The 14,611-nt window shown below is 33.9% G+C and overlaps 1 protein-coding gene across 1 annotated transcript in view; it reads left to right on the forward strand.

Annotated features, from left to right (window-relative positions):
- Positions 1–14,611, forward strand: part of DGKB (diacylglycerol kinase beta) — a gene marked incomplete at its 5' end in the record, with an annotated part of 260,260 nt that overhangs the window by 232,952 nt on the left and 12,697 nt on the right. The window contains one exon of the mRNA XM_026036252.1: positions 13,156–13,276. Coding sequence (XP_025892037.1) covers positions 13,156–13,276 — 121 coding nt within the window. The remainder of the gene's footprint in view (positions 1–13,155; positions 13,277–14,611) is intronic.

A 14,611-nucleotide genomic window follows, 5' to 3' on the forward strand; every position in this document is an offset into this window, starting at 1 on the left:
TTTCAGTTCATCATCCAGCTCTTAATAACCTTTTTTTTTTTTTTTTTTTTTTTTTTTTTTTAACTCCTGGTATTATTGTCCTTTTCTGGAAATATCACAAGCTGTACCATTCATACCTATAAACCAGGATGATCTCATTTTACCTTTAATGTCTTGTGTCTATATAGGGGAGGATGAAAATTATGCTAAATTTTTCATAACTCTAATATCAATGAATTAATATTTAATGAGAAATAAAAACAGTCATAAGGAATAAACTGGTTTCAACAGCTGTGAACAGGTGTTCATTTAGTACATGACTTGCTCACCTAGGACTGAAGATTCAGAGAAATTAGATATGTTATAAATGGATGAATAGAGGACTATTCATGCTCTGTAAGGAAGTGGGTTCTTTTTTCTCCTTTGATATAATCCATCAGTTGTGAGATCATAAGCATTGTTACTTTTTATTTTAGTCAGCCAAAGCAGCTGGATCTTTATAACTGCAAAATATTTGTTCACAACCAACTGCTGTTTTGTATACCCCTTTTCAACACCAGCGAATATTTGTTTTTCACTAGAACTCCATGCTTATCATAACTTGTTGAGGAGCAACAATATAACATGTATCCAATTAATCAATGACTTCTTTGTCCTTTCTGGCTTTGTTCCTCCACTAATGTATACCTAATGAGACTTGCATGCTGCAGAAGGTAACACTGATTAAACATGAAATTATGCATGTTTATGGCATGAAGGTCCATCCATAGGAACGGATACTAAGGAAACTTAACCCTTGAGGCTTGCAATTGGTTGAAACAGATTGTCTGCCCAAAACTATTTTTTTTAAAGAAGTGTGTTCAAGCTTTCCCAGGACAAGGAGGCCTGATCCCTCTGTGAAATGGCTCCTAAATAACCATACCTTGCAGCCTATTGAGAGAATAATATAGATTCAGCTGTAWTTTGTTGTCACAGATCTGTCAAGACTCTGAAGTTGTTATCACTTGCTACGAATTCTAAACCTTTGGTGCTATAATAATCTATCAATAATAAGGTATGAAACAAATACATATGAAACATATGGATGTGCATCTTGTATGGTATGACTGTGGAAGCTGATTGGGCTCCAGACTGCTCAGTGCTAGGTGGAGGACTACCCAGGAATCCCAGGTCCTGCAGATGCAAAAGAAGGAGTCCTAGCTCCACAACAGAGCACAGAAAGAGAAAGAAGTCAGTTTTACTAATGCATAATAATGCTTATTTATGAAATACAATTTAAAGCGATGCTCCAATTAATTCATTTCTGTAGAATTGCAACATGCTTTTGCCAGATGGTATTTCATATCGGGTCAAAAAATAATGAAGGAATCTGGCTTTAGAACTGAAGTAACAAGAAAAGATGAGTAACTAGGGATTATGAATTTGTTATAGCTTTTTTTTTTCCACCCAAAGTCAACCTTTTTTTTTCCCCCCAAAGTCTATTCCCTGTAGGTTTATTTGTATTTATTGCATTTTTGTCACACCTTCTTAGAAGTTAGCAAAGATAATTTACAATGTGGGAGAACAAACTCCCAATTCCCAGAAAAGTATAGACTTGAAATAATTTGTCTGTTCCTTTTTTTTTAGTTTATTTATTAGACATATTCACAAAGTTTAATCAATGGCCGGGGATGGAACAAGGTGGTTTGACATTGCCAAGAGAAAGAAATAATTTTCCAAAAACCTCTCTGAAGAAATTCCTTCAAAGCTATATATGTCTACCTATATCACTGACAACATTTCTTTCCTATCTTACATAAATGTAGGTCTTTTAAAAAGTTCTCTACAGGTAAAACATAGAGACTGTGATTCAAACATGTCAACAGTGCTCCAGCAAATTTATTCATCCCAGAATATAAGTACAGTGTAATCTTTCCCTTTACTTTTTTATTTCCCGTCCATCCTTCCCACCATCCCTGCATCCCTGCTTCCTTCCATCCCTGCTTCCCTCCTTCCCACGGGGTTCAGCTTTCCCTAAACTCATGGCCAAGGTGATCATGCTGTTGTATTCCACCTAAAATGATGTGTCAGTGGTGGGGTTTTTTGCCTTTTTCTTTTTTCTTTTTTTTTTTTTTTTTTTTCCATCTCGAAAACTTAATTTTCAGCTTTATTCATTCGACCACCAAAATCTTTGCCTGGGTAAGAAGTAAAGGATTGAGTTCAAGTCACTATTAGCATAGAAGCAGGTTATGGTCTCAATGGGCTCTATAAAAAATTCCTATAATTTAAATGCTATAAGTATTGGACTCTGATGAGTAAGCCAGAAGTAACTAGCTTTGTATCTCCTAGCAATCACGTCAGCTGTCTTTCTTTCAGCTGTTAGTTCTTCTACCAAATATCATTAATATTTGTATGAACCAAGTTTGTTATTTGAACTGAAATGGAAGGTCTCTTTTTTTTTTGTAATATTGATTTAAAATATGACTTCCCATGAAAAATTAAAATTTCTCAGGAGAATGGGCATATATCTCAAAGAAAGGTGAAGTGTTTGTCCGGTTTTAGCCTCTTAGAGTGGGAGAGCTTTTGGCAGAGGGATTTTGATCATCTTTAAACAGATCAGATGCATTATTCTTCCTTTTAATATTTCTTTCTCTGGAAAAAAAAAATGTTCAACTTTTTGAACACTGCAATGTCTGTTTTGAAAATACTAAAAAATATGGGGTTTTGCTTCCATGAGAAATAAAAACTAACCCCCCCCTGCCCCCCGCCACAAAATGAGGCTAAGATCCAGGAATAGAAGGATTACAACCTGTCCTTTGCTATTCCAGAATTCAAAGCCAGATGTATAATATAAATACTCTGGTGGAATATGGGGCTAGGAAGAGGAGCGATAATCTGATGTATACAGATGCTAGCAGTCAAAATTACTCAAGCTGTACTGAAATTTCCTTTGCACCTGGCACTGGAGGTGTTAGCCATGCCAGTTCAGTCCCGCAACACAGATGTTCTTGTTGTACCACTTTGTATGTGTAACGTTTAAGGTTTCTGTTTAGCTCGGCATAGCACACACAAATACTGCAATCCAAAGATCACCCATTTATTAGTGCACCTGCATCTTCTGCTTTCTTTAATTCCTGTAGTCTATTGCAATCCTCTTGTGCTGCTGATCCTTGTATAAAGTAGTAGTGTAGGGGCAGGAGTGGGAGGAATCAGTTAACATTAGCATGTATAGATTACAGCGATGAAAACTGTTTTTCAAAATAGATTACACATTATATATAAATGATACAAGTAAGGCTGAATTTTCAGATGTTTTAAATGCAGAAATGCAAAAAACTGTAAAGTGTAAAACTCTTTGTTGTACACTATCTTATTTATTTTTATAATTAGTTTTGTGAGATGGTATACCATATAGTAGTTACCATAGAGACAGACCTGAATAAACAAGTGGTATCCATTTGATACCACTAAAGATAAACCCATGCTTAAATGATTTGTCAAGTTCTGACTAAAAGGGAAGTGCTTTAAAAGTCTGGAAGTTTGTTAAAAGTAATTTCTCCAAATATTCATGAACAATCTTCCATCATTTAAGGTTAATTTGCATCTAGGAAGAGATAATCTCCTATCCTTTACATTATATTATGTAATAGGTTAATAAACTTAAAGCAAATTCAGAATGCACGTATCCACTCTGAAAATTAAGAAGATTCATGTGCATTCACACTAGCAAAACAAAATTGACCTTGGTACCTGTTGTCATCCATTTTCTCTTATTCTCCATCACTCAGGAGAAAAATGAGACTGAAAAATGGGAATGAAAATAAGATGAGAATCAATCTCTTTGTTGTTGTTGTTATTGTTTCTGTTTGATAACAATCAGGATCAGAACAGTAAAAAATAACTTGAGTTTCATTACTGTGATACTCGTGACTGGCTCTTTTTGTTTTGTTTTGTTTTTTGTTCCATGATAAGAAATCTGGAAATGCTCTCTAGTTGTCTGGATTACAGTTATGGAAATACTTTTTTTTCCCCCCTTTGAGTGTTTTAAATAACTGTTTATTGAAAAATAGCCTAATTTCAGTCGTTAACAGTTAAAATATTGAAAGGTATACAGGGAAATCCTTTATTTGAAATCTTTTGAAACATATCTCCACAGAAAGTACAATAAAGAGGATATTTAATTTTCTTCCAGCAAGATTAGAGGTCATTTTCCCCTTTGGTGTCTGCGAACATGATAATTCTATTCTTGTAAGCCAGTAATAGGCCAAAAATTCCTTTTTTTTTTTTTTTTTTTTTTTTTTTACAAAGAATTTAGTTCTGGTTGGAATAAAAGCGTCTGTAATTGCATGCTTGTACCTATTGTCTGTGAGCCTTTTATAAGCCTTAAACTCCAGAAAGGAACCAAGGCCAAGTGGTGACTTTGGGAACTGCAGATGTTGGCACAAATTAGCTTTAAGCAAATAGCTAAACTGACTAAGCATGCTGACTAATCTTCCAAGACTCCTCTTGGAGGGAGCACAGAAAAGCATGTGCCTCCAGATAGTCAGCAGGCACTGACTCAAGTGCCTTCTCAGACTCAAACCCTGAGCTTTCTTCAGCTATACATATATAAGTTCCTAACACTAAGAGAGTTACTCTCTAGATGTCATTCTTTTATCTACTATTTTTTTTTTCCCCTGGTCTGCTGTGGGTGAATGTCCTAATAATCTTAGGCCATCTCACACAACACTGAAGTATATGTATATGTTGTGAGAAATGAAATCTAAGCTTGTTCATGTCTACTGACTATAGTATAGAGTTAGGGGAATTTAGGGAGATCTGACAATTTACTTAGTGCCTCAGAGATCGCTGAATCTGTCTTCATTGATTTGTTTGTTGTTCCTTCTGTATGCAGAGTGGATGATGTTTTTAATTGAATATGCAATTGAAAGAGGAGGGGGGGGAGAGAGAGAGAGAGAGAGAAAGAGAGAGAGAGAGAGAGAGAGAGAGTGCGAGTGCTCAGAAATGTGGTGTTTCATCAAGCTTAGATAGACTATCTTGATCCTATCACTGCCATGGTTTCTCTCTTGCAAGTATCACTCCAAATAACTCTGGATACCTCTACTTTCCTTGGATATCTCTACTGTACTGAAGATCCCACCTCTAACTGCAGTATAAAGTGTACCCTCAAATGTACATAATATGGATAATATGGATTATGTCGATAATATGGATAATATGGATATTTCAGTCCACTAAAAGTTTTGACCTGTTACTGATTTTCTAGCTCTTTCTGGGGGCTAATCATTAATTAATTGCTAAAAACTGTTGTTCAAATTAGTGTCCATTCTGCACATTGTGATCTCAAAATTTTGCAGCACAGTAGCATGGTAGAGGACATAAAAGGAATCAGTTATCATAAAGAGAAAAAGAAAAAAGAAAGAAAAAAAATGAATAAAGATCTTTGATGGCTATGAGCTCCTGGACCAAAATAACTAGCTCTTTAATCAAAAGAAGTTTTACTACAAATGTAAATGAGATGAAGATTTCTTTCTGATGGATAACTAAAAAACTCTTCAGTGGATAAGTATAGAAATAATGTCAGTATTATAGTTTGCTAACCTACAACCTTACCTAACAGAAATATCTATCCCCTGTTAGTACTAGTCCCTTTTGAAGTGAACAAACCAAGGGCTGGTTTTCATTGATCAAATTTCTACAGTTCCATCAATATTACTATATTTTTCTTTTCTAGACTGTGGCATTTTTATAGGCTAATCCAATATTGCTAGAAACCATTTAAAGTGAATGCCAGAACTAGTAAAAAGTAATCTGAGAATTAGATCTATTTTTGTTAGTTAAAATGATCTTGACTTGCTCATATTGTATTATACCTGATGCTCAGTAACACGATAATACCAATACAAATTGAAAGATATCCGGTTTGAAGTCTTAAATATCTGTTAAAAGTAGTGAGTCCAAACACATTAAAATTCCATTTTTCCCCCATACAAGTGTTTGCTGCAGATGACCCCCACTGATCTTAAATATATTTCTGTATCTGTAACTGAATAGAGGTTTTCCGTACAACATGTTCTAATGGTACTCTGGCCTTTAGCCAACAAGGCACTGAATAAGGCTATTTTTAAAATACAGAAACTGGGAACAGCTGCAGCAATCAAATTTGATAAAAACAGAGAGGAACTTTGCTTTTTTTACGGTTTGTCCAAGTTTAGACTCCTTTCATAGAACAGCTTTTGTTCTGTTGGATGAAGGGGGTATAAGAGTAACACAGTGAAATCCTTTTGAACAAATAACTTTTAAAAGAATACAGATTAAAATAATAGAGGTCTTTTTTGGTGCAGCAGTATGTTCAATGCAATTGTACCTCAAACTATTAAAAGAATAAATCTGTAAAAAAGAATATATTTTTTTCTGCCAAGCTTTACTGTGAAAGACTTTTCCATAATGATCTCCCAAAGTGGAAGATGAAGCCTCTTGTTTCAAATGCTGAAAACTTGAACATCTGAACATTGGTATTTGGGAATAGTTTTGGGATGGAAGAAATTTAATTTGAATGCTCTAAATTTTGTTTCTAAGGTTTTTTTCTCATTTTTTCTTCTCTTACTATTAATCATGAATGTTTCTATCTATTAAGAAGTCTCTTCTTCCCCTTGGGAACTTGGAAAGCTTTTTTTTTTTTTTTTTTTTTTTTTTTAAAGAGTTCACGTAAGGAAAAGTTTTACAAAGGCCTTCTGTGCACGTTAAAAAGTTTTATAAAATATTTATTTATAGGAATTGATTCTTCCTTGTTTGCCCTCCTACTTTTTGGAAAAATTGTCACTGAATGATTAATGGGAGTCAGGAGATTATTATATCCAATATGCAATAGTAGGCTGAGCTGTATCTGTTAAATGAAGTCATCTGAGGAATGAACTGTCTAACTGAAAGATACTAGGTGAAATCCAGGCCTCACTGAAGCCGGTGAGAGTTTGATTTCAGTGTATTCAGCAGAGCCAGAATTTTATTAATTGCATTCATTCTACATACCAACAATAAACATCACCTGGCAGGCTTACCCTGTTAAAACTAGTTAAATCATCATCAATTCATATGGTAAAGGAAAAATGTAGTGTTACTTCTCACATATGCATTTATCTGGGCATATATCATATGTGTGTATGTGTGCATAAATATAAAATATATGTATGTGTTTGTATATATAACATATCTGTTTATTTATTAGAACAGTAGCTGAATGTCTCGGGAAGGTAAAAATTACAGCAGTAATATTTCTTCTTTTCCTCACCTCAAGAGGTTTAGCTTGTTTTGTTTCATTTTGATATTTTAAGAGAAAAAATATGAAGACAAGAGTTGAGCTTAAAGATTGATACTGTGGTGAAATCAATGTCTGCACCTACTTAAGACTTTTGATGTTTACAAGCAAACTTAGCAATGCAGAATAACCAAAACTGGGCCCAGTACATAGGACTTCACTGAACCTTCAAATCAATATTAAGAGGGAGAATAGGCTTCTGTAAACAACCAATTGAAATTTAGGAGCCACTGTCAAAGATATCATGTGTGACCTTGGCCAAGGCACTGTTAACTTGTTCCCCTTGCACAGTAGGAATAATATTATATCTCTTGGGGATCTGTGCACAATATATTCAGTTAAGTATGAGAACAAATCTTTTGCAGGACCTGAATTTGTCTCTATACAATTTTTCACTCTGTAAAATGGATGCAATAATATTATCTTTCCCCCATGCTTTGTCTCTTTTATTTGTTTATATTATAAATTCTTGGAGACAAGGGCTGTCTCTTGTTATGTGTCTGTGAATCAGTAACATAACAGAGCCTTGTCATCAGATGGGTCTCTAGGTACAGCTCTGACATAAACAATTACAGATATGGAAGGATATGTTATTTCAGGTAGCTTCTCCAAAAGAAAGAAAATGAAACAAATAAACAAGCAAACAAAGAAAAAGGATTAGTCTTGATATACTGATTTTTTTTTCTACCCAGGAATCTAGAAAAGAGATGTTTATTTGAAATCGGACAACCGCTGTGACATTAAATATGTCCTTAGTATTTCATACAACAGCCATTCCCGTCTGTGCGTATGAAAGTGTCCCCATGTTCCTGCATGAGGCAAAGCTCCTTTTCTCCCTTCTACAAAGATACTTAAGCTTTCATGTGATGCGGGGAAATGGATTCAAAAGGTATCATACTGGTATCATACTGGTATCACATTTTCAAGTTCTTATCCCATATTTTTAAATGGAACTAAAAAACTTCCTGTGTGATGATTACCAGGATGCATTTGCATTTAGTAAGCCATGGAGGCCCTGCTCCCTGAAGACAAACTGCTGCCAAAGGCAGATTTACCACTGACCAACAGTATTTTCATGCAAATGTGCCTGAGTGAGTACAGTAACCCCAAATTATAAGAGTCATTCAATCTCTTGTCAAGACAGCAATATTTATATATTACAAGGACAAAATGAATACCAAAAACAGTTCCATTATACATAGAAATTTCTCTATGTAAATCAGTATTTCTAATCACACTGTGCTTCGTCCCACCCACTATCCCATTTTGTTTCCTATCTTCAGAGATGAATTCCAACTGTGCTACTCTCTTGTGAATTTGCTTTGAATGTTGAAGTGTTTAGCTGATGCCACAGTAATGGATAACATAAACTCCTTCCTGAGAAACTCGAGGGTCTCCAAGTTTGACTAGGGAAAGCACTATAAAGGGCTCATGTCTATGTGCAGTGTTTCACCTGACACTTGTGCACCTTTCTGCCTGAACTTCATTTCCTCTTGCTGCCAAATGGGAGGAAATGGACAGGCATCTCCCTGGAGACTTTATCCACCCATAGGGAATGAGTACAAGGGGTCAGATGCGCCTCTGCATGTTAGTCCCTAGCTGCTGACATCTGCCTGCCCCGCAAGAGCTGGCTCTGTGTACTGATGGGGCTAATATGAGGAGACACGTGAAGTAGTTGGGTTTATGGAAGAGGGCAGGAGAGGCATGGTGCTGTGAAAACATTCCCACACACTCTTATCGGCTCGTTCACACGGAAAACAAGTGAGAGCCTTCAGCTCTTTTCACAGGGCTCAGAGTAGAACAAGCTGACTCAAAAACCCAAAAGCTTCAGTCAAAAATCACTTTCCTCATACACTGATACCGAGATACTCTTCACCTATGAGACTTCAGCTTGCATTTAAGTTACTAAATGATATTGTTGGGTTGATGAGCAGCTCAGTATCTGATAGCTGCAATTGATTACTCTGAGGAAATATGCTGTTTTTTTTTTTAAATCTGGTCTACAGGCTCCTAAATCTACAACCACCTAAAACTAGTTATAAATGATGAAGTATGCTTTGGAGCATGTAAAAATTTTATTAACACATTCACCACTTGATTTTCTATCTAAAATTGTTTTAGACTAAAATTTGTATATTGCCAAAGAACTGCAACGTATCTGAAAATCATGTTTATTGCTAAAGAGTATGGTAGAGATATATACAGACAACTACCAGAGCAAGTAATTTTACAGGAACATTTGGTGGACTTGAAAGAAAATTATTTCCTGAATTATGTCCCAAATACAGTTAGGAAAGTCCATGTTAAAACTTGTTCTGAGCAACACATGATGGTCAATGAAAAGCAACATTCGTTATTTTGGATAGAAAAATATCTAAGATATATAAAAAAGTAATCATAACAGACCCACTAGGTCAACTCATAAGTTCATGTAGCTCAGTATCTGACCTCTAAGACCAGCCAGTATTGTATCATTGGAAATAAAGTATAAGAGGGCAAGATTATAGTGATGCTTGCACTAAGATATCCCCCCAGGTATGTATCAATTTGTAATTTGGGGAATTTCTAAAGTTCACTATGGCATCAATAGTTTCGTGAATTTGCCTAATTATTTTTTAACTCATCTTAACATTTTAGCATCTGTAATATTCTATGATCTTCGTGCCATGATGGGTTGTATGATTTAACTAAATATCATGTTAAAAGTATCTCCTGCGTTGTAATTTCGGATTATTTTATATCTTTCTATGGATGAGTCAACCCTACAGATACTGTATTGCATTGGGTTACTGGTCATAATGTTTGAATTTTGATCACCATTGAGTATTTAGCTGGTATTTTCATAGAAGTAGCCAGAAAAACTCCAAAGCTAATTTTTGCATGATAATATTCACTTAAAGCCCATTATAATGTATTTACATACACACATGTATATAACATATATACATATATTTTATACACACATGTATATATATGAAGAGAAAGAAAGAAAGAGTGATCAGTGTATTTCTGTTTCTCTTCACTGGATTTGGGTTACATTTATTGGATTCTTGCCTTTTTATTGCCCCATCACTCAGTATTGTGAAATCTCTTTACAACTTTTTTAATTGGCTTTTGTCTTTTCTTTCCTGAAGCTTCAGCAACTCACTATCTACTCCTATTTCAAAGTTATTTAAGGGAATGTGTTGAGTAGTACAGAGCCCAGCACAGATTCCTCTGAGAAATTAGTGATAACCTTCCACCACAGTGAAGAGTGCCTTTCCTTTTTGTATCTTTTAATTTAAAAGAGGAACTGACCTCTTTTAAGAGTGCTTAGTTTCTTCCAGAGTCTCTGGTAAGGACCTTTTATGAACAATGGATTCATTGATGTCTTGACCCTTTATATTGAACTAGAGTGCCCATACCCATGTAACATCTTTTAAAAATTGCACCAGAATATACACTCTTCCACTTTTTCTCACTCTAAGTTCTTATCAAAGTCAATATACTTGAAGCAAATGTTGAAATGTATGTTGGCTATGTAGATCTATGGAGGTCAAATATATTAGCAAGAGCAGGAGCAAAAGCTAATCCTAACTTAAGTCTTCAGAATCAATTGTAGGTTGCATTTGATTTAGTTTTAACTGAATCTGTAGGAAGATTACCTCTAATTTAAGTTTGCTGCTAAAAGTACTAATTTTGTCCTAAAATCACCCTACTTTGGAAATGTGACATTGCAAATGTGAAGTTTTTGACAAGGCTTCACTTCTTTGGTGTATAAGACTATTGTTCAGTTTCATATTCTGATGTTTAATATACCACATTTTTGAAGATATGTGATGTGGATCAAAGGCCAAGATTTGGCCCTTATTTAACTGCTGTCACTGGCACTAATTTCACAGCTATTGAAAAATGATGCATCAAATTTATATCTTTGCAAATGTCAGTATTCTGAATCTTGCATATGTTGCCTGAGCTGTCAGTAATAAAAATCTGTTCTTAATTATTCTCCCACTTTTCAAAATAATTTTCTAATAACCCAGTGAATAGAAATTTGATGTTTTCCTTGGCTAGAAACATTTTAATGATGTGTGCTTTTATAATTCAAAAGCTTTTGCAAATGAGTAGTACTGTCTCTATGGATATCAGAAAAATCTGATGTTTAAATCTGAGTTAAGATTGAATTGATATGAATAACTTAAAGGAAAATATTTTAAAAGAATGCCACCCTTTAAACAAACAATTCAGTAGAAAGTCAAACTGTAAAATAAGGTCTATGTGTGTAATAATCATGCTAGTTATAAAAAAAGCAGAATTAAAATCTATCATAGTATATATCTTAATTTAATGTCCATCTTATTTTTGGGGATATGAAAAAATTTGGCTTATTTTTACTTCATCTGTATTTAAGGAAAATGATTCCACTCTAATGAGAAAAATAAATAGTGAGGAATATTAAGAAAATCTAAGAATGAAAATGATGGCATTGGATAGTATCAGCCTTTCTGCTTGGAAGCAGTATAACCCAGACCATAAATCCTATTTGCTTTTAATATTTTTTTTTTCCTATAACAGTACATCTTTTATTTAAGTACTTTCATTCAAAGCCCAAAGTAGTGAACAGAAAAGGCTGCTTTTGAAACTTTGGTCTTGCCTCAAACATACAATAATTAGCATGAAATTCTACCTTCATTAAAGGTTGAAAGATTTAAAATATACAAACAGTAATGTGTTCTTTTTCTTTTGTTCTTCAATGTGATGATAGAGTAATATTTTAGCTCATCTATGCTTCAACAAATAGCATATCTTTTAGAAACAAGAATATAAACCACACGTAAAATACACTGTGTTTTTGTATTTGCCATGCTCATCTGCTTTTTTGCACCTTAATTTAAACTTGAGCATGTAGAACATTTTCTTACAAAATATCCTCTCGATTCTGATTAAGATTTCATTACCTTTGTTGGTAATGAAATAGACAGCCTCAAAACGGACTGCTGTGTTGCTGTTCAGGTATCTGTTTGTATCTCTGCTTGTATCTAAAATTCTAGACAGAATTAGTCCTTCCTCCTTGAAGTCAAACAAACTAGTATTTATTTTGCGAGGACCACTATGTTTTAAAAATATTTTTTAGAAGCTTACTGCCAAAATGCTATGTAATCGAACAGCAATGTAAAACAAAAATATGTAAGTGGGTGCAAACACCCCAAAGTTCAGAAGATCTAGATGAATAGCTGTTGATAAAAATGTAATTCTACATTTTATATTTATATTCTTTGCATTGAATCTATGCACTTATTGAGGCAAAAATCTTGAGCAAAAAATAAGTAGTCATGTAATTAAAGGCTATCATAGTGCATGCATGCATAAAGGCTACATTCAAATTGTGCCTATTGTTTTTAAAAGAACTGTACAGAAGAGATTTCAGCAGCATCTAGGATATAAACTGTACAGATTTTAAATGTCTCTTGACTGTACAGATTTTAAATATCTCTTGAAACAATAGAGACCGTAAATTTCTAAAATGCAGACTTTTCACTCAATGTGCTTCAGGTAAGCGTATGAAAGAGTCTTTCTGTTTTCTCCTCTACAAGAAAATATTAGTTCTGTATGAATGAAAATTAACCATGAATGATATCATTGTATTGTAGAACTATTTTGGTCAGGATATTTTTGAATAGTGTGAAAACAGACTCACATGAGCCCAGACTTAAAGATGCAATCACTGCTTAGGAATCACAGTTTAATCACTTTTTCCAGTTCTGTTCACCTCATCCTTTTTTTTTTTTTAATCAGCTGGCCTTTTAAAAAAAAAAGAAATTCTTAACAGATAGCATAACCACTGTCAAAATTATGTCTATGCAAAATATTTTTTGTAATGCAACAATTTTCAACTTTTTCAGACCTAAGTGACCAACTCATGGAAGTTGTTGGTCTGGAAGGAGCTATGGAGATGGGTCAGATATACACAGGCCTGAAAAGTGCTGGAAGACGACTTGCCCAGTGCTCATCTGTTGTCATCAGGTACTGGCCATTCTGATATGCTCTATACTGCTACAGTGAAACTGGAATGTTTTATATGTTACCAGTTCAATTTCTCTCATAATTTAATAATTATGATTACTCTGTTGCTTATGGAAGTATTATTGTTATATATTAAATAATAGCATTTACAATCTATTCCAGGGAAATTTGTCAAAGAAATATTTATTCCATTTCTATTCTATGCCCATACATTTTCCTTTCTTTAAATGTGTCAAAAACCTAGAAAGGAGGAGTTTGTATTTACTTCACAGATATTGAAATCTCATTTCATCTTATGAGGAAATATTATCAAGCAGGTAGGGCAGAAAGAGTAGGGCATGAATGTCTTGGGTTTTATTATTGACATAGACTCTGGGCAATTTTGAGTAAAAAAAGTCATTTAGCATTACCTTAACATATTTTAACCAATTTCTTCTTATTATTATTATTCCTCACCAGGGAATAGTAACATTTAATTAGTATTTGTAAAGCATGATTTTGGTCTTTGGAAGCCAAAGTGCTTTGGTTTTAATTTCTTTGTTATTTACTCAACACTTACAAATTGCTACTGATAAAAGTGTTACTATATATGTCGTGAACAATGGATCACATTAATTTACTTGTATTTTATTATTTATTAAGTGACCAGGACATTCACAGTTTGGAAATCTGGACTAGCTCTTAAGCAAAATTAAATAAATAAATAAATAAATAAATTTTGGATAAGTACAGGAAAAGAGAGACATTAAGGGTTTTTCAGGCCTGGTATGCATGGGGAAGGAATTTACTTCATTATTCAGACCTTCTTTTTGTGATTCTGAAATGTTGTGCATAGAAATCTTATTGTTAAAAGCTAAAAATATAATTTAAAATTTTAATAGAATGATAAGCTATAGAATACAAGTCTATGAGATTTAAAATGATTAATAAAGTTATTAATCAAAACATTAATCAAAAATTGAAGAAAATTAATAGAATTTTCTGAAGGGCATGATTTTCTTTTGAGAATCTCTCAAAGAATGGGGTTTCTGCCATGTTGCAGGACTGCCAGTGCACCCTTCTCAAGATATGAAGTGAAGACTCATTGCATATTCTTCACTTCATATATTATTGCCCACAGATGAAAGCTAATAAGTCACAGATTGTGTCCAAATCAGAATATCTTCTGATCATCATAAGCACACAACTAAATCTTCTTTTTCTGTTGTGATTTACTCTATATTATTTCCAATACTCCTGTATAGAAACTATTGGAACACAGAAATACAGGGTTATAATAAACCCCAAAAGATCATCCTTTTGTTTTTGTATCTAATTTGCCTATACTTTTCTTAA

Source organism: Nothoprocta perdicaria, unplaced genomic scaffold, assembly GCF_003342845.1.
Source record: "Nothoprocta perdicaria isolate Ctin4 unplaced genomic scaffold, notPer1 scaffold_173, whole genome shotgun sequence".
Lineage (NCBI taxonomy): Eukaryota > Metazoa > Chordata > Aves > Tinamiformes > Tinamidae > Nothoprocta > Nothoprocta perdicaria.